We start from the raw sequence: 20,736 nt of genomic DNA, 5'->3' as shown, positions 1-20,736 counted from the left end.
GGCGATTGGAGCCTATACAGAAAGGCCCTGACGAACTACAACAAAGAAATAAGGTCAGCCAAACGGAAATCGTGGATTCTAATGTGTGAAAGCATAGAGAATACACCCGTAGTGGCCAGACTCAAAAACTCTTTCAAAAGACCACTCCAATGGTGTGGGTAGCCTCCGAAAGACGGATGGTTCGCTCACTGTAGAGCCTAGCGATACACTGAGCGAATTGTTAAAGATCCACTTCCTGATTCAATCCCTGAGTCGAGCATCGGCGACCAAGGCACTGGAATTGCTGTCTCAGATCCACAAGAGATCCAATCATGGGTTTCTGGGTCTAAAAAGACGCAATAAAGGTTGCAAAGGAAGCTTTCACTCGGGCCAGGGTTGAGAGGGCTGTGAGATCTTTCGAGCCATTTAATTCTCCTGGCATGGATGGAATATTTCCAGCGTTGATCCAAAAGAGGAGAAAACACTGGTTCCACCCTTGGTTGAGATTTTTAAGGCGAGTCTGATTTTGGGGCACATACCTAACGATTGGCGTCAAATCCGGGCTGTCTTCATTCCGAAGGCAGGCAAGAGAGATAAAACCAACCCCAAAGCATTCAGGCCGATAAGTTTATCCTCTGTAATGCTCAAAATTATGGAAAAGGTACTATGCGAGTACATAAATCACAAATTTATGAAAGCAATGCCTTTGTCAAAAACCAATTCGCTTATCAAAGTGGAAAATCTACGATCTCGGCACTACATACGGTAGTTCAAAAAATCGAAAAAACACTTAATGCAAAAGAAATTGCTCTTGTAGCATTTCTTGATATTGAGGGCGCATTCGATAACGCTTCTTATTCGTCTATAGGATCAGCAATGTTGAGGAGAAAATTCGACCCATGCATTGTTACCTGGGTACATGCTATGCTAGCTAATCGGAAAATCTCCTCTGAGCTTAGCGGTTCATACATCACTGTTAAAGCAACAAGGGGGTGTCCGCAAGGCGGAGTGCTTTCTCCTTTGTTGTGGTCACTGGTGGTGGATGAGCTTCTAGACAGCTTAGAGAGAAGAGGCTTCGAAGTGGTTGGATATGCTGATGACGTTGTCATTATTGTACGAGGCAAATTCGAAAGTGTTATCGTGGAAAGAATGCAATCTGCCCTAAATCACACTTTTTCCTGGTGTCAAAAGTATCAACTAGGCATAAATCCTACAAAAACTTCCATTATCCCTTTCACCAAACGGAGAAAGGTACAACTGAAACCCTTTTCTTGAATCAAACACAATTAGTTTATTCAAGTGAAGTAAAATATCTAGGTGTCATACTCGACGCAAAGCTTAATTGGAACTCTCATCTCCAATCAGTTGTGCAGAAAGGTCTCAATACACTTTGGGTTTGATCAAAAACCCTTGGTAAAAGATGGGGCCTAAAACCAAGTATGATCATGTGGATATATAAAACCATTGTCCGTCCCAGGACAACTTACGCTTCCCTTGTCTGGTGGCCTAAAACTAATGAGGCTGCTGCAAGGGCTAAGCTCAACAAAATCCAACGCACCGCTTGCATAGCCATCACTGGTGCAGTTCGTAGTACACCCACTTTGGCCCTAGACGCAATGCTTCACCTGCCCCGGTTAGATCAATTCATAAAGTTGGAAGCGGAAAAAAGTGCTCTAAGGTTAAAGAGAACAAAAACACTGCTGTCGGGAGACCTTACGGGTCACCTCAGCATATTAAATGAATTTGCCATAAATCCCGCAATAGGAATTTGTAGTGACTGGATGGAAACGGTAGTCAATTATGACTTACCTTACGATGTGTTCATTCCTTCCCGCCAGGAGTGGGAAGGAGGTGGACCAACGTTCCAACAGGCTCTATAAATTTCTTCACAGATGGTTCGAAAATGAATAATCTGACAGGATCCGGAATCTATGGCCCTACAACAAAAATTTCTGTCCACTTAGGACAGTGGCCCTGATATTTCAGGCGGAAATATATGCAATATTAGAATGCGTGTTATTATGCCTGAGGAGAAAGTATAGATTTGCAAAATATGTATTTTCTCTGACAGCCAAGCGGCACTTAAGTCGCTTAATAACTACACTTGTAACTCAAAGCTAGTGTGGGAATGCATTCTGGCTTTGAAAAACTTATCCATACGCAATCGAGTCTACCTATATTGGATCCCAGGACATACGGGTCTAGAGGGAAACGAGATTGCTGATGAGCTAGCCAGGAATGGATCTAATGAAAGGTTCATTGGCCCTGAGCCCTTCTGCGGGATCTCAGACTGCTCTGTAAAAATGGAACTGAACAAATATATGGTCAGTCAAATCACATCAAACTGGAATGCACTTCCCCATACGAGCCAATCCAAAAGGCTCGTAACGATTAACCCCAAGAAAACCCAACAACTATTAGGTCTCAACAAAGGGATCTCAACATCTACACCGGTCTAATAACTGGACACTGCCCCTGCAGATACCATCTACAAAAGATCGGAGCAATCCAAACCTCAAATTGCCGCTTCTGTGACGAGGAGAGAGAAACATCAGAACACATCCTCTGCTATTGCAGTGCACTCACCCAACGTAGGTTCAAAGTTCTCAGCAAGCCCTTTTTAGGGCCTGCTGACATATGGATCTTATCCCCAAGGACGTGGTTGGCTTCATAAAGCTAGTCTCGCCAGAATGGGGAGTCACATACTGTAACTCAGGATCTCTATTCATCAATAATAGATGGTCTTGAGTTCAGTCGATACCAAGGTATCTCAGTGACAAACATGTTACTGAGATAACTTGCGTATTTCACAGTAAAAGGGTATATCACAATAGTCCTAAAATCTGGACGCAGTGATCTTCACCCGACAAACGAGGAAAAAATGTTGCATGTTTTATGTGAGACTTGAAGTATATTATAAAACCGTTGGTTCTGAACTGGAACGCATATTAGGTTTCAATGATTGCAATAAAACTGGGCCAACTGGCTGTAACATGGTTTTATAGAAATCTACAGGAGGTTGTGGAAACTGCGAGGACTGCATGGAAGGTTTTGAGATTAGGTTTTGAAGAACGCTGTAAAACTCTGATACAACCTTAATTGTTACTTGGGAGGGCTCAGGGATCCAAGAGGTTATTATTTCGGATTCACATTTATCTTCAATAGAGGCAAGGTTCACAACCAAAAGAATGTAGCTGTCATGCACACATACACTAAGGATGCGCATTAAGCTGAAATAGATGTAATAGCTAATCGAAATGGCACATCCGAAATAAAATAAAATAAAATGCAGCTCCAAGATTGAAGGTCATTTATTCCTTTTAATTTAACTTTACATTAAAGGATTGATTTGTCAAATTGACTTTTTTGAATGCGGATTATGAATAATTTGGATTGTGTATGACAGCTCTGTATTAGGAGACACGTCGATACACAGTTGATGGTTTAGCCTACTCTCCCCTACTACGATGAGAACTTGGCATAGTTTACGGCAAAAGGATGTCAGCGACATACTCACGAGGGGTGGTGGTGGCTGGTTGTGGCTTTTACACTCCACCGGCAATTCGGTGTGTGACTAATGAGAGCGTGATGAGTGCGGAGAAATGGTTGGATGGGCAAGAAATTATGAGCTCGATTCCATTCGCAAGCGGTGATCATACAAAGTCGGGACCTTCTCCTAAACAAATATGATATATGGTAGGATATTGAAAGATTGTTGTGTACACTGAAAGATTTATATTTCCGAAGGGAAGTGGGTTTGCCTTATATGGAATTTAAATGGCAATTGATAAAGGAAAACTTCATAATTCATGCGAATATTTATTTTTGGTTTAAATGTAAAATGGGATATGCTTCAAATGCTTTTGTTTGCTTTTTCTTCATCTCGGATCAACTTCCAAAAAAAAAAAACTGTTCATACTCTACAACATGTATTGAAGCAAAAATGTACATAGTTGAAAAAACTGGTTTTGATGTTGGAAAGGTTACTGAAAAATAAGAAGCAATTACTGTATTTTATGAGGAAGGGTCGTTTGGCTGGAACCCATTCGGCCGAAATCCATTTGACCGAATGCCACTAGGCCGAAAGTCATTTGGCCGAATGGGTCATTTGGCCGTAAGTGTCGTTTGGACGAAAGGGTCATTTGACCCAAAGGGGCGTTTGGCCGAATGGGTCATTTGGCCGAAATGGTCATTAGGTCGAAAATGTCGTTTGGCCGAAGGGGCCATTTGGGCGAAAGGGTGGTTTGGCCGAAAGGGTTGTTTGGCCAAAAGGGCTATTTGGCCGAAAGGGTCATCTGGCCGAAAAAAGTAATTTGACTGAAAGGGTCTTTTGACCGAAAGTGTCGTTAGGCCGAAAGTGTCGTTAGGCCGAAAGGGTCATTTGGCCGAATAAGACATTTGGCCGAATAGGTCATTTGAAAAGTGAGAACATTTGAAAAGAGAAAAGAAGAGTCAGAAGAGAGACGTCTCAATTCTCCTTCCTCATTCCTCACTTCTCACTGTAAAAAAAATGAGGAGCGCCAAGTGAGGAGAGACGTCTCACTACTTACTTACAGAGAGAAGTGATAAATGAATTTCACACTTCTCACTATAAAAAAAGAGAAGCGTGAAGTGAGTAGTGAGACATCTTCCTTCTCACAGTAAAAAAAAAGAGCGCGAAGTGAGACGTCTTACTACTCACGTCGCGTTTCTCACTTTTGACAGCGATAAGTAAAAAATGAGGAAAGCGAAGTGAGACGTCTCACATGTATTTAACCAAATGACCCTTTTTTTCCAAACAACCTATCGGCCTAATGACCATTTCGGCCGAATGACCCTTTCGGCCAAAAACCTGCTCAGCTAAATGATTCTTTTGGCAAAACGACTTTCCTCCGAAAGCTCCTCCGGGAATTCCTCCGAAAACTCCTCCGGGAATTCCTCCGGAAGTTTCTCCGAGAATTCCTCCGGAAGTTCCTCCGAGAATTCCTAAGAAAGTTCCTCCGAAAATTCCTCCGGAAGTTCCTCCGAAAATTCCTCCGGAAGTTCCTCCGGGAATTCCTGCGAGAATTTCTCCGGAAGTTCCTCTGGAAGTTCCTCCGGGAATTCCTCCGGAAGTTCCTCCGGGAATTCCTCCGGAAGTTCCTCCGGGAATTCCTCCGGAAGTTCCTCCGGGAATTCCTCCGGAAGTTCCTTCGGGAATTCCTCCGGAAGTTCGTCCGGGAATTCCTCCGGGAATTCCTCCGGAAGTTCCTCCGGCAATTCCTCCGGAAGTTCCTTCGGGAATTCCTCCGGAAGTTCTTCCGGGATATCCTCCGGAAGTTCCTTCTGGAATTCCTCCGGAAGTTCCTCAGGAAGTTCCTCTGGGAATTCCTCCGGAAGTTCCTCCGGGAATTCCTCCGGAAGTTCCTCCGGGAATTCCTCCGGAAGTTTCTACGGGAATTCCTCCGGAAGATCCTCCGAATTCCTCCGGAAGTTCCTCCGGGAATTCCTCCGGAAGTTCCTCCGGAATTCCTCCGGAAGTTCCTCCGAATTCCTCCGGAAGTTCCTCCGAATTCCTCCGGAAGTTCCTCCGGGAATTCCTCCGGAAGTTCCTCCGGAATTCCTCCGGAAGTTCCTCCGGGAATTCCTCCGGAAGTTCCTCGGAAATTCCTCCGGAAGTTCCTCTGGAAGTTCCTCTGGAAATTCCTCCGAATTCCTCCGGAAGTTCCTCCGGAAGTTCCCCGGAATTCCTCCGAAGTTCCCTGGAATTCCTCCGGAAGTTCCCCAGGAATTCCTCGGAAGTTCCCCAAATTCCTCCGGAAGTTCCCGAATTCCTCCGAAGTTCCTGGAATTCCTCCGGAAGTTCCCAGGAATTCCTCCGGAAGTTCCCTGAATTCCTCCGGAAGGTCCTCCCGGTATTCCTCCGGAAGTTCCTCGGAAGTTCCCTGGAATTCCTCCGGAAGTTCCCGGGAATTCCTCCGGAAGTTCCCTGGAATTCCTCGGAAGGTCCTCCCGGTATTCCTCCGGAAGTTGCTCCGGGAATTCCTCCGGAATTTCCTCCGGAATTCCTCCGGAAGTTCCTCCAGGAATTCCTCCGGAAGTTCCTCCGGGAATTCCTCCGGAAGTTCCTCCAGAATTCCTCCGGAAGTTCCTCCGGGAATTCCTCGGAAGTTCCTCCGGAATTCCTCCGGAAGATCCTCCGGGAATTCCTCCGAAGATCCTCCGGAATTCCTCCGGAAGATCCTCCGAATTCCTCCGGAAGTTCCTCCGGGAATTCCTCCGGAAGTTCCTCCGGAATTCCTCCGGAAGTTCCTCCGGAATTCCTCCGGAAGTTCCTCCGGAATTCCTCCGGAAGTTCCTCCGGGAATTCCTCCGGAAGTTCCTCCGAATTCCTCCGGAAGTTCCTCGGGAATTCCTCCGGAAGTTCCTCCGGGAATTCCTCCGGAAGTTCCTCCGGGAATTCCTCCGGAAGTTCCTCCGGGAATTCCTCCGGAAGTTCCTCCGGGAATTCCTCCGGAAGTTCCTCCGGGAATTCCTCCGGAAGTTCCTCCGGGAATTCCTCCGGAAGTTCCTCCGGAATTCCTCCGGAAGTTCCTCCGGGAATTCCTCCGGAAGTTCCTCCGGGAATTCCTCCGGGAATTCCTCCGGAAGTTCCTCTGCGAATTCCTCCAGAAGTTCCTTTGGGAATTCCTCCGGGAATTCCTCCGGAAGTTCCTCCGGTAATTCCTCCGGAAGTTCCTCCGGTAATTCCTCCGGAAGTTCCTCCGGTAATTCCTCCGGAAGTTCCTCCGGGAATTCCTCCGGAAGTTCCTCCGGGAATTCCTCCGGAAGTTCCTCCGGGAATTCCTCCGGAAGTTCCTCCGGGAATTTCTCCGTGAGCTTCGCTAGGAATCCCTCCGGAAGCTCCGACGGGAAGTCCTCTGGAAGTTCGCCGAAAATTTCCACGGAAGTTTCTCCGGGAATTCCTTCGGAAGTTCGGAGTATGTCTGCGTAAGGTGCTCAATACTAGGTGGTCAACAGGAGAACGGCATCCAGCGGTGTCGGATTGTTACTCTAGAAGGAGTTGTAGCCCATCAAGTATCAAGTACGTTACTTTTCTTCATGTTCTTCTGTTTAGTCGTCTGCCTCAGAAGAAGTTGGAACTATTTTGCTATCTGGTTTCGCTGACGATATTGATATTATGTTACGTAACTTTTATAAGAAGAAGGAAGATTGAAGGTAAGCGAATCAAACTAGATACTAACACGTCGCAGACGAAATACATGATTGGAAGAGGCTCCAGAGAGGACAACATAATCCACACGCCACGATGGTAACGATACCAGTAGAAAAAATATAGCAGGGAATCTCCGTACCAAACTATCTATAAAACGATCATTCATTAGACCGGTAGTCCTCTATGGACATTTTGTGTGGCTAACGTTCACATATGAGATAGAAGATTCAATATATGTATGGGAAAAGACGCGTATCAAATTATGATTGATCCAACAAAGTCGTGCAGACTGACAAATACTTCAATTGATGGAGTTCTCATAGGCCATTTACAATTTAGAGCTGAGGAATTGATAACGATCTTGTAGTAATGGAAATTCAACAAAAGTTCTATATGATCCAACCGAGTTTGGACCAATTTATATTCTATTAGATTTTTTACCTTTTGGATAGACCAAATAAAACTTGTTCCACCTAACAACTTGTTCCATCGTCGTATGTCAATGTTGCAACATCCCTTATCCCAGCATTCGGCATTAATCCGTAATGAGGATATAAATTTTAAAATAATGCACCGCCCCCCGATTTAGGTCAGGATAATGAAAATGGATAGCCAGCCGGTCCAAGTTCAGACAGTCTTCATCCTTCAACTCCCACCAGCTTCGACTCGGGTCGAGTCAGCCGGCATCAACAGAGCAGAAATGGCTGATCCTGCCCGTTGAGCCAAAGCTATAGAGCAGAGCTTAATGGATGTTTATTTTAGTCTTACTTCCAATTTCATCAACTTTTCATTCGTTTACTTTTCACCACCTCACTCGGTAGGTAGCCGGTGCTATGGTTTCTATTTTGTAGATAGAGAGAAGCTGCATCATAGTTTTCCAACTATGCAGGATCGTCGAAGGATTTTCACGCTTCATCGAGCTACTTCCGTTGAATTTTCCATTCTGAAACCGTTTTGATTGGATTTTGGCGATTCAGAATTCGGTCCATTGGATGGTAGCTGGAAGACAGTGAGGTGATAGGTGGGCAAGCTTTATGGAATTTATTGAATTTTGCGGAAAAAGCTTTCTATGGATATGTTTGCATAACCCGAGAAAGCAATGGGGATTGCTGAGCTCCCCATAATGAAAAGTAGCTTATTTGCATAAGTTAGTAATTGCCTAATTTCTTTTTTTTTTTTTTTTTTGAGTGACCCTCCGCTCTCCCCCACACCAAAAGGCTCTGGATGAGCCTCCTGGTAATGGACACTCAATTCTCAGCCATAAAGCAAAACGCGGCAACAAAATTAAAAAAAAACTACACTAATTCAATTTTGGCTGAGAATAATTTAATTCAAAATACAAATCTACAAATGAGAGAATAATTACTATTTATACAAAAAAAATCGTGCCTCTAGTGGATTAAGCATCCCTTTAAAGAAGCACAAATGAAAAACAATTAAACAAGATAATATACTTAAAGTAATAATTACGAATTAGTTTATGTAAATGTTGGTGACGGACTGTTAATAAAGAGATAACGATGAGGAAATGAAGAGTTTATATTAATAATTGAGGTAAGTTAGTTCTTAAGAGACGTTTTATGTTGGCTTTGAAGAATAAACGATTGGTTATCAATTGAATATCTCTGGGTAAATTATTATACTTGGCAAGACCAGCGAAAGTAAACCTTTTCTGACCAAAACTTGAATGTGCACGAGACATAGCTAAATGATTACTCTGTCTTGTGTTACGTATTTGGGGTACAACCTCTAAAGTTATATTATGAATTCCGATTGGGTTATGTAATATATTATGAACCATTAGTAATGTTTGCTCCTCACACATACCTTGTAACGGCAGTATTTTGTGTGGAAAATCAGTGTATAGCCCTATGGTTGGATACAACAGAGGTAGATTAAAAATTATCTTAATACAACGATTTTGTAGTGTTTGTAGTTTTTTTAGTTTGGATTTACAGGCTCTACCCCAGACTATTATCATGTAATTCAAATGAGAATGAATATGAGCGAAATAGATCAAAAGCATAACTTTTCGCGGGACGAAACTACTAATACGTTTCAAGACTCCGCACATGGACGAAACTTTTCCAGCAATTTTTTAATGTGTTGATCCCAGGATAAGGTACAATCTAAAAGGATACCAAGGTATTTAAAAGCCTGTACATTATCGATTATAACATTCCCAAGCATGAGTTCCGGTAGAATTGGAAGAGATTTTCGTGGGGATCGAAAAATCATGTATTTTGTTTTCTGCAGGTTGAGTGAAAGTAGGTTGTCGGAAAAATATATCTGGAGGGTTTGCAGGTCATTACTCATATTTGAAATAACTGATCTTGGATCAACATTAGGATAGAATAAAGCAGTATCGTCTGCAAATAGCCTGGGAGTGCCAATAAGTCCAATTTTCATTATATCATTTATATATACAAGAAATAGCAGGGGTCCAATATTGCTTCCTGTGGAACACCAGTGGTGTTTCGTTTACGACAACTTATCTCTCCATCATATGACACGTATTGAGTTCTGTTTACTAAGTAACTCCGAATTATGTTATTTGCCACACCTCTTATTCCATAGCATTCTAGCTTACGTAGTAAAATGTTATGGTTTATGGTATCGAAGGCTTTTTCAAGTCTAAAAATAACGCTCCTACATATTTTTTTGAATCTGTTTCTTCCAGTACTTTATCAACGAGTTCAGTTATTGCTATTGTTGTACTGCTTCCATTTCGAAATCCATATTGCATGCTGTAAAGTATATTGTTACGATCAAGAAAGTTAACAATACGAGTTATTAATAATTTTTCGAGAATTTTAGTAAAAACAGAAAGAGTCGAGATAGGTCGATAATTGTCTGTTTTCTGGGGATCCCCTGACTTAAAAACAGGAATTACTTTGGCAACTTTTAAGCAATCTGGATAAACACCCGTTTGGATCAAAAGATTAAATATATCAGACAGAATTCGGGAAAAGGATATTGCATTATTCTTGATTGCCTTTACTGGGATACAATCAGGACCAGGACTTTTATTATTTTTCAACTGATGTATTATTGAAACAACCTCATTTGCTGATGCGGGCTGTAAAAAAATAGTATTCGAAACCGGTTCAATATGCCTTTCAGGGTTTGAACATGATGGGGTAATATTTTCTGCTAAATTTGAGCCAACCGTTGAAAAATGGTCGTTGAAGGCTTCACATATAAGTTTACTGTCAGCTACACATTCACCATTGACATTAAGTTTTACCATTTTCTTTTTGTCTGATCTGCCGATTATCGAGTTAATATTTTTCCATAATTTTGAATGAGAAGTGTTGATCAACAAGTCTTCAAAATATCTTTTTTTTGCTTGCTTTTTAGCAATATCAAGCTTTTTAGATACATGCTCAAACATTTCCGCTAAACGCATGTTGCCAGGATCACGACGAGATTTCTTTAAATAATTGCTCTTAATTTTTATAAGTGTCCATAAATGCAAGCTCATCCAAGGACATTGGGTTCCTTTAATGTTAACGTACTTTGTCATCGTTTTAGTACAATCCTTCAATAGTGCATCATATTTAGACGAAATGTTTTGCAAACACATGTTCGCGTCCCGAACAGGCCCAAAGGTATCAATGTATCTTTTGAATTCTCTATCTAGTCTATCATGATTCACCACCGTTTTAGATAATTTTATGCGATGAGAGCCAAGCTTTATTCTAAATTCAGATAAAATTAAACAATGGTCACTTAAGTCATGAAATACAGTGTGATTACTTAGTCGATGAACATCAGACATTTTACATAACACATGATCCAATATGTTTGCGCTAGCAGGTCTCGTAACACATGTATTTGTCTTGCTTCTTCAAAACGTGCTTTATAGATATTTCAAAATATACATTTGAGTACATATAATTATTAGGAATATATTATAATCATGAATCCAGAACAAAAAAATTATAGCAAGATTTCATACTGGTTTAAAATTATTGTCATTTCGAGTTTCAGTTACGAGTACATTTTTAGATGTTTTAGGTTTGGGATATTAAGATAATTGATATTTTGAAAAAGAGATTACTTACATTGAGCAAACTATTCAGCGTCATCTCCGAGTGTGAGGGTCGCGTCAGATAGACGACCGTTTCCAGCGCATTGATTGCCATCGTCGTGTTGTCCTTGACCATTTTGACCGTGTCCTGCAGCAGATACTGGGCCGTTTGATTGTACAGTTGCGGTGGCTGCTCGAATTTGGCCTCCAGCTCCGAAAGGACCACCTTCGTCTTCAGGTTGTACTTCACCATTTCAGTCTGCGAACGAGAACGGAAGAATGGAGGGGGAAACGGGCTTTAAACTACATAATTAACACTAATGAAAATTGATGTCATTCCCGCTGCAGGCCCTCGCCCTAAACACTTGTAGTGAACACAGGAAAAATGGTAAAATCTTATTCCTCCAGCCAGTCGCTCTATCAATTTCCTTATTGCTGGCAGTGTTCCCACGGAACGAAAAAATCAAGTCATCTCGTTTGGACTATTTATCTTCCCGGGAGGGGTCGACTGTATGCTCTCTGGTTTGTAACAATCAGCCAGCGCCCAATGGAGCAGTAATAATTCCTCTGGCCGCTGCGCCGTTCGCCCTAAGTTACCCGAAGCCGTCATGTTTTTGCCCCTGTTTTTATTCCGGACAGGCCACATGATTGTGCCACCCGCTCACAACGCCGTCTACGCTTCCATGGACGACAGAGAAACGACGACGATAATGGCGGTTCTTAGCTGATCGGAGGGCTTGCCAGCAGCGCTGCGAGGATGGAAAAACTAATCTAAAGTGGACATAAATAAATGCCAACAATTTAATTGAAGCAAAGTGGTGTACGTTGATTGAAACTGAATAACCCGCAGCGAAAAGTTTTTCTACTTGAAGTTTGGTGAGAGATGTGCGGTTTAAGAGCTGGATGATTCGTCTTCAATTGATGGAACAATGTGATGGAAGGCCGATGTTGGGTCTGAAACAATGTCTCTCAAAAGGTGCATTTGTTGGCACTTCATGCGATGTATGAGTCCGATAAGATTTATTTTCAAAGTGAGTCTCTCTTGTAATATCCACTTTTGCTCCTAGATTGGTTTTGCCTTTGATTTTATGGGGAACCGAGGATTCACAAGATTCCGACTTCCGCATTTAAATTGAATGTTCAATGATTTTTCGACATTCTTACTTTGAAAGACCTGATCGGGATTTCTTGCACATCACCGATTTTTTCAAAAGTTATATTCACTACATTCTCCTTTTTTCTATTACTCCCTTGTAAAAAAAGGGATAAAATCATCATTGCAGTATGGTAATAATCATATTTTGTTTGTCTGTCATTCACTAATAGCTGCAAAATAAAATTTCAATGAACTGATAGAAATTTTCCATAAAAAAGTAAATTGCCAATCAAAAACTCAACTGTGCAGCCCAATCGGGTTGTACGCAAAGGTGACGTAGGACTACGTAGCTATTCGAAATTGATGGTATTAGCCATAATAATGTGTGTCGTTTTATTAACATTGAGCAAACTGCTCGGAGGCCCACTGAATCAAGAAGTCTAATAGTTGTTCCCAGTTGGATGGACTTTAAGTCTCTAACCGTGGAATTAACATGATTCATCGGCTGCTGAAGTCACTCGACTGGCTTTCAGTCGGGGACATCACAATCCTTACTTTGCCACGTACGCTTACATCGCGGGCGAAAACCAAACATTGCAAATAAATATATTTGCGTTTGGTTTCACGCCACTTCTGATTCTGCTTATTTCTCCTTTATTTCGGCCATTTTTGAGGATGGTGTCCTCCAAAAAGGTCTTCATACAAAAGAAGGTTGATCCGACTATCCGAAATAATCTTTCTTCAGTACAAAACTCAATCGTAAATAGCGAATTTGATAACGCGTCGGAGGGAGATAATGGAATTACTTCATTAGATATAAGAAAGCTGCTTTTCGGCGCGCGCGAGCCATTTCGATCGGGATTCCACAGACAACGGACCGTTTGGAGAATGACAAATTCTAAGAATCCTTTGAAATTTTCTCGATTCTGAATTTGGTTATGAGATGTTGTTTATCTTAGATGTGTATTGTTGCGAGGAATACTAGCAGAAATTTGACTCAAGACGAAGTTTCCTCATATTACCAAACATTATCTCTTGGCATCTGTCTGTCCGAGCGACGTTCACCGATGGGTGGTTGCTGTAGAAAGTTTCCATTGAGGTGGCGTCTTCATTGATTTTATACAAAAGAAGGTTGATCCGACTATCCGAAATAAACTTTCTTCAAAGTGAAAAATTCAATCGTAAATAGCGAATTTGATAGCGCCTCGGAGGGAGATGATGTAGTGAATTTTAATGGATGGAATCACTAACAGCAACCTAACTACTACGCCAAACCCGATGCCACCGAAACAGTCCATTAACGCAATTAACTTTTTCTGTTCATAAAATGTTGGTCCTGAGAAGAACCAATTTTTCTTTTCCCAATGCTCCTTTCCAACTAACTGACACCACAATTTGTAATAAATTTCCAGCATCGGCACTGGCGGTGCGGGATCGCCACAGTGCTATTTTTATGGTCCAGTGTTGTGCTTAATCATTATCAGACGATCATGATTACAATTTTCATGTGAAAACTTTTCACGTGAAAACAATAGGCGAGTTGTCGCCGGCGACAACTTCTCAAATTTTGTACTCAAACGATAATAAACACAGAATTTTCATTCAAACATTAATCTACACTAATAATAGCTAATTGTCAACAGTCCCGTTATATCTTCGATTTGGCGTTATAGTTTCATGCTAGTACGGAAAAATAGTTAAAAAGGTAACGGTGAATGCTTCAAATCAAGATACGATTTTCAAACGATTCTTAATCGCTGGCGAGTTTTTATCACTTGATAATTTAAAAGTAAAATCATGGGTGAGTTTGATCATTCTCGATTTTTCGAAAATTTGAGTTTTCCCAACCCTGTTATGGTCAACCTTTTCTTCATATGAAATGTTGGTTTGTTGAGGCTGAATGATCTGCAGAAACACATCGAGCACCACCACCAATGCGATGGATTTCCTTTGAAAATGTTATCAGCGCCTCCTTGATGCTGTGTCCGCTCCGCTACAATCGCTTTGATGCGTCTGCTCTGCGTGAAACCTTGTTCAAACTGAGAATTAGATCCAAACCCGCAAGTGATTGATTTTTGATGTCTGTGCTAGTGATGCATGTACGTGATTGGTTGGTTGACCTATTTCTAAACTTTTTATCAATTATCGATAATAAATAGTTAAAAAACCAGTATTTTCAAATAAATACAAAGAAGCGTTGACTCATTCTTGATCGATGGTCCAAAACAATTGAAAATCCATCGAGAAACGGCTTAGATATTAAAGTTTAAAGTCTATCATATTTTCGTGACGGTCCCCGATTTTACAATCTTAAAGTGTACCCCACTACAGAAAACACAGACGTAGTCCTACGTCAAAACTGCTGTATTAAACCTATTTCTTATCGTAGCGCATCGTCGTATGCAATCAGTTTGGAGAAGCAAAGTAAGCAGCATTTGATTTCCGTGAAGCATGGGAAGAGGGATAACAACTTTTCGCACCAAAGCTTGTGCCGGAGTTTATCGCACTGTAATTTATCTGGATAAAATGGATGGTGGAGCGATCTGTTGTCGCGTGAGTGAGTGAGAAATCCGAACCCTGATTATGTTAGAGAAATGTTATTTTCGGGCAAATTAACATTTCCGGAATTGTTACTTTCCTCTGCAAATGTATTTTTTGTCAGTCTGCATTACCATGAATTTTGGGGCGTGCATCTGTTCTTCACATGTCATAGTAAAGCCAAGGTCAGATAGGCACTTGGTAAAGCGGAGGAGGCTTAAAACACTTTTGGTCCAATCTAGAGACCATCCAAAAACGATTTTGACGTAGGATTAAGTCTTTCCGGAACATAGGGGGGTCATTCTGCAGTTTCAAATCTGAGACCGTCACGAAAAATGGTCAGGAAGTATGGGCTAATAACTCAGCCGTCTTTCAACCGATTTTAAAGATTTTGGTGTTAATCGATCGTTGGAATCTTTAAGATTTTATCCAACTATCGAAAAAAATGCATTCAAGGTGCTAAACTATTGAAACAATGAATTTTATTAGGCACTGAAAAATCGGTAAACCAATCAATCGCGTATGTACATCGCAAGCACAGACATCAAAATCGTGCAACTTACGGGCTCGACTCCAATCCTCAGTTCAAATAAATTTTCTCGGAGAGCGGGCACGCCCGTAGCAGCAGTCGATGACGCCCGTAGTTTGCTCCCCCTTTCTTTCGTTTGATGCCAGTGCTTTCGTACATAACCAGGGACTCTTCTTCTTCTTCTTATACTTCTTCAGTGCAAATTATTATCGCTTGGCGTCGGCAGCAGCGCAAGCGCTCTTCGGAGGGGGATACTGCGAAAATTGATTCGCATGGATGGTGTCTATCGCGTTTTAGCGGTAACTTATCGAGTGGCTGACATTGGGGTCAGTAGCAATGAAATGAAATTTTCTCTAGATTCTGCTTCGGTTTTGTCGCTGTTTGTGATTGGGAAAGTGTATTACTGAAAACAAATGGGTTCTTTTCAAAATCATAATTTCACACGAGAGAAGATTGAGCCGCGACAAATATTTTTCAAAGTACAAATCATAAGCTGTTTTGCTGCTTGTGATTGGATAGGCGTATTGTGGAAAACAAATTGGTTCTTATCATAACCATCATATAACATGGGAGAAGTTTGAGCTGAGAGAGAGTGTTTTGTATAAACATATCCTAAACACATGCTACTTGAATTTTATACTATTATGCTATTGTTGTTTATAGTACGCTTGGCCATAATTTTTCATTTAATCTTTCATGTTTTTACATGTCTTATTGTACTTGGTACAGTCATTTTGAATGCGAGTGCATCTCTCAATTATGTATCTCTGTCTGTCAATAAGGATTAATGTTACCGTGTTACAATTTCTACGAGTAGAATTCAACTTAATCCGTGCTGATACAGTCGTTAACTCTGATCATGAAGATTCCGACGCCGGTGAAAATGTTGTGATGCAGTCCGCAAGAGCAGATGCCGATGATGAGGGTGGTGACGTTGAAGAAAACGTGTCTGCTGTCGCTGATGATGGCGAACATATTTTCTTCGCTTTAAACACAAGACAAGCCCAATTTCGATCGGGCTGATCGGGAGTTCCGATTCCGACGATTTGTGGAAAACGATTTCGGTTGCGCATGTGATGTGTGTGCTAGAATCTGGTTCAGAAATGATTTGAAACCAATCTCCAACTCAAATGCAGCCGTGTTACTGGCGACAAATTATTTCGAAACGGTGGAAGGATTTTCGGCGTGTGCTACGTGTCGAACTAGCCTGAAGCGCGGATCAATTCCCACATTGTCGCAATCGAATGGTTTTACATATCCCAAGTTTCCGTCCAATTTGCCTCCGCTGGACCCACTTACCACAAGTTTGGTGTCTCCCAGGATCAATTTCATGCAGTTTTGTCGTTTGCGGCCTACTGCAGGTTTGTGGAAAAGTTATTTTAACTTAAAAATGTATTAGGGGAATGACGGCTTTGGCAGGTTTTGTTCTATTATTGGCAGTGGGGTTTTTTATGACTGACTAGGCTCAAATTTGGCCTAAACATTCTTTGCATATCAAAGAATATTGTGGCCAAATTTCATAAAATTTGGTCGACAAAAACCCCCCTGCCAATAATAGAACAAAACCTGCCAAAGCCGTCTTTCCCCCTACATCAAATAAATATGTGATTTTCCTAATCTATTTTCATTAACATGCAACAGGTAGTTTAGCAATTATCGGCCAAATCATGGGCGTAGCCAGGATTTCGATTAGGGGGAGGGGCCAAATTTTTAAGGTCTTCTGAATCGTAGTTTTATAGTAGTTTTATAAAAACACATGAATATTAGTGCTTGGTACTTTTTCCTTCAAAGCTGCCAACACTTTGAAACCAAATCCACAACCAACAGTAAAGGCTGAATCTCAACAGCGCATTGCGCGTCAGCGTTGAAGTCAGCGTTTTGTACTAAAACGTAATGCCAATAAACGTGACGCATTCACGCCCGGATTTTTCAGGAATGCCTTAAGCAATTTCTTCGGCAATGTCTCCAGGAATTCCACCATCAATTTCGCCGGGAATTGACCGAAAATTCCACCATTATTTACTCCAAGAAATCCTCCACGAATTCTTTCATAAGTTCTGCAGGTAATTCTTCAGATAATTCTTTCGTGCTGTTTCTCATAAAAAAAATCTGAAAAATTGCACCGTGGAACTCCTAAGAATATTCCGTGGAAATTCCGCAGAAATGCCAATAAACATTTCTGAGAATTTCGCGAAAAATCCTCGAACTTCCTGTGTAAATTCCATTTTTTTTTCGTGAAAGTTTCGAATAATTTCTTGTAAAAATTTTAAAGAAAATTTATACAGAAATTATACCGAAAATAAAATCAACAATGGAATTTTTGGAGGAGTTCCTAGATTAATTCCCAAAGAAATCCAGAAAGAATTCCGGTGGAAACTTCAAGCTTCCACTGGACATCCTGCAGGAGTTTCTTCGAAAATTTCTTCCAGGAGTTCTTCCAGGAGTTCAACCGGCAGATCCTCCAAGAATTCCTCCAGGATTTCCTCCGAGAATTATTCCGGTAGTCCCTAGGGGGACTCTCTGAAAATTCTCCCGGGAATTTCTCCAGAATTTCCTCCGGGAATTATATAGAAATTCCTCCAGAAGCTCCTCCGAGAATTTCTCTGGGCGCTCTTCAAGGAATTCTCCGGGAGGTCCTCTGATGATGATGATGGTCCTGCTACATACCCCTACAAAGGTTTCAGCTAGATGAGATTTGTCTATAAGACAAATTCTCCAAGATTTTTTCCGAGAAGTCTTCTGGTAAAATTCTCCCGGGATTTTCTTTAGAAATTCCTCCGGGTGTTCCACCAGTAGCTCTTCCAGGAGATCATTCAGGCTTTTTTCAGGAACTCATTTAGGCTTTCTTCAGAAAATTAGCTGGAAATTCCTCCCGAAGGTAGTTTTTCTGGGAGTTCCTCCGGGAGGTCCTCTAGGAATTCTTCTAGGAGTTTCTCCTGAAATTCTTCCGGGAGTTCTTACGGGAGCTCCTCCGGCAGTTCCTACGTGAATTCCTCCGGAAGATCCACCAGCAGTTTTTATGAGCATTTCTCCGGGAGTTTCACCGGCAGTTCCTTTGAGAAGGAACTCCCTGAGTAATTTCCGGAGGAACTCCCAGAGGAATTTCTGTAGGAATTCCCGGAGAAAGTATCAGAGGAATTTTCGGAAGAACTGCCAGAGGAACTTCTAGATGAATTTATTGAAGAACTACAGGAAGAATTTCCGGAGGAAATCCTGGAGGAACTCTCGTAAGAACTTCTGGATGAATTCCAGGACAAACTCCTGGAAGAATTCTTAAAGGAGAAATTTTCCGAGAAACTTCTGAAGGAATTTGTAGATATATTCCCAAAGAAAGCCTTAATGAACTCCTGAAAGAAAGTCTGAATGAATTTCCGGAGGAACTACTAGTGGAACTCCCGGAGAAATTTTCAGAGGAACAGCCGATGGAATACCCGGAGTTGGATTTCCAGAGGAACTTCCGAAATCCCATTTTCCTTGAAATTCCTGCCAAATATCCTCAAAGAATCCCCTGTTCCTGGAGAGATTACTAGAGGAACTTTTGGAAAAACTCCTGGGGGAGCTCCCGGAGGAACTCCCACAAGCACTTCCAGAGGAATTCTCACAAGGTAGTACTGAAATAATTATTGGAGAAGTTCATGAAGGAATTTCTGGAGAAATATCAGAGGAGGAATTAATGCAGAAATGACCAGATGAAATCCAGAAAGTATTCCCAGATGAATTGCTGTTTTTTGTTTGTTCTGAAGAAATTCCTGGAAGAACTCTTGGAAGATATCCTGGAAGAACTCTAACATTAATTTCCAAATGAAATTCTGGAGTAAATTCCGAGTGAAGTCCGGAAAGAATTCTAGGATAATTTCGTGGAAAAAATCCCGGAGAAATTCCTGAAGTAAGAGAAGAATTTCCGGGGAAATATTTGGACGAATTCTTGGAGAAATTCCTAAAGAAATTTCTAGAGGAATTCCTGAAGGATATTCTGAAATAATTGCAGAAAGAATTCCAAAATGTAATTCTAGAGGATTTCGCTATTGAATTTATAGAGGTATTCCCGGAAAAAGTTCTGGAAGCTATCCCGGAGGAATTTAAGGAAGAGTTCCTGGAGAAATGCCCGGAGCAGTTTCTTATAGATTAGCAGATGAAATTATGGAGCGAAATCGGAGGATTTCCGTCATAAATTACTGAAGAAACTTCTAGTGGAATTTTGGGAGGAAATTCTGTATGTATTCTTGGAGGAACTCTAGAATGCATTCCTGAAGGAAATGTCGCAGATTTTCTGGAAGAATGGCCGAAGAAATGTCTAGAAGTAAAACTTGAAGGGAAGAAAAGAAATCTTCAAGAAACTTCCACATGAATTTCCTAAAAGAAAATAGTTGGTTACATACAGGAGAAGGATTTTCAAACGATTTTCAGAGGAATTTGTGGATAACTTTCCAGAGGAATTTAGAAGTTCCCAGGGGAGTTCCGAGAGGATTTCTAGGACAATTCTTGAGCCCGAAATATTTCAAGTTGTTTTGAAATTTCATATAGTATGGATCCTGGATACCCTTAGAAGTTTTTTTTGGGAATCTTTTGAATTTCAAAAACCTTTTTCTGAATATGATTGGATCGTAAAGTGCACATGCTTAAGCGAATTCATTTCAGTACCCGTTAAATCTTTCCACCATTTAGGGGGGGGCGACGGCCCCCCTGCCCCCCTCTGGCTACGCCTAAGGGCCAAATTATCAACATTCCAGTCGACGTGGCCCAGGTGGTAGGCGAACTTCCTCGCCAACTGGATGACGACTATGCTATCAACGTGTACATCAAGAAACACTTCATACACAAATCAAGTTACTTGTCTGGCTACGTGAAGAAAGGTACCGTTAAAGCATGGCTGAACTATCTGGTTACTACACCGCTCTACAGGCGGAATGGAATTGTTTTCAATGAAGAAAACTTGGCTGCGATCGGACAAACAGAGCAGACGGATATTTCGGAGGAACGTAAGGCAGTATTTCTTAAAGTCGTCGACGAGATGAACGAGGTAGAAATGATGATTGGACTACAACATACACTCATGTGGAATGAATACAAGTGTCTGGAACTTGCACCGGCACAAAATCAGAAACCGCTTTCCATTATCTATGATGAGTTTGCTGAGGAGCTGTCTTTGCCCGATATTGTCGGTGTAGCACCAACTTAGAATTCGGAAGTCAGGACTTCCGAACCGAACTTTCTTCCATGTGACAGCGTTCATGATGGCTACTAGCGAGGTGCGGGATCGACGGGGCGCGAGACCGGAGCATATTTTGTATATGCCCATGAAAATCATGCGGCTGCGGGTATCGGAAGGATTAAACAATACCTTTAAATGCATGGGCACTGCCAACATAACAAGGGCGCAGTCCGCA

The 20,736-nt window shown here is 41.6% G+C and overlaps 1 protein-coding gene across 3 annotated transcripts in view; it reads right to left on the bottom strand.

The window, feature by feature from the left end:
- LOC134220626 (protein tweety-2) overlaps window positions 1–20,736 on the bottom strand; it is a 312,071-nt gene that overhangs the window by 55,416 nt on the left and 235,919 nt on the right. For all 3 annotated transcript variants that reach the window (XM_062699725.1, XM_062699726.1, XM_062699727.1), the window contains exon 3: window positions 11,221–11,445. In XM_062699725.1, coding sequence (XP_062555709.1) covers window positions 11,221–11,445 — 225 coding nt within the window. The remainder of the gene's footprint in view (window positions 1–11,220; window positions 11,446–20,736) is intronic.

Source organism: Armigeres subalbatus, chromosome 3 (assembly GCF_024139115.2).
Source record: "Armigeres subalbatus isolate Guangzhou_Male chromosome 3, GZ_Asu_2, whole genome shotgun sequence".
NCBI classification, from domain to species: Eukaryota; Metazoa; Arthropoda; class Insecta; order Diptera; family Culicidae; genus Armigeres; species Armigeres subalbatus.
This window is presented reverse-complemented; position numbering and strand designations above follow the sequence as displayed.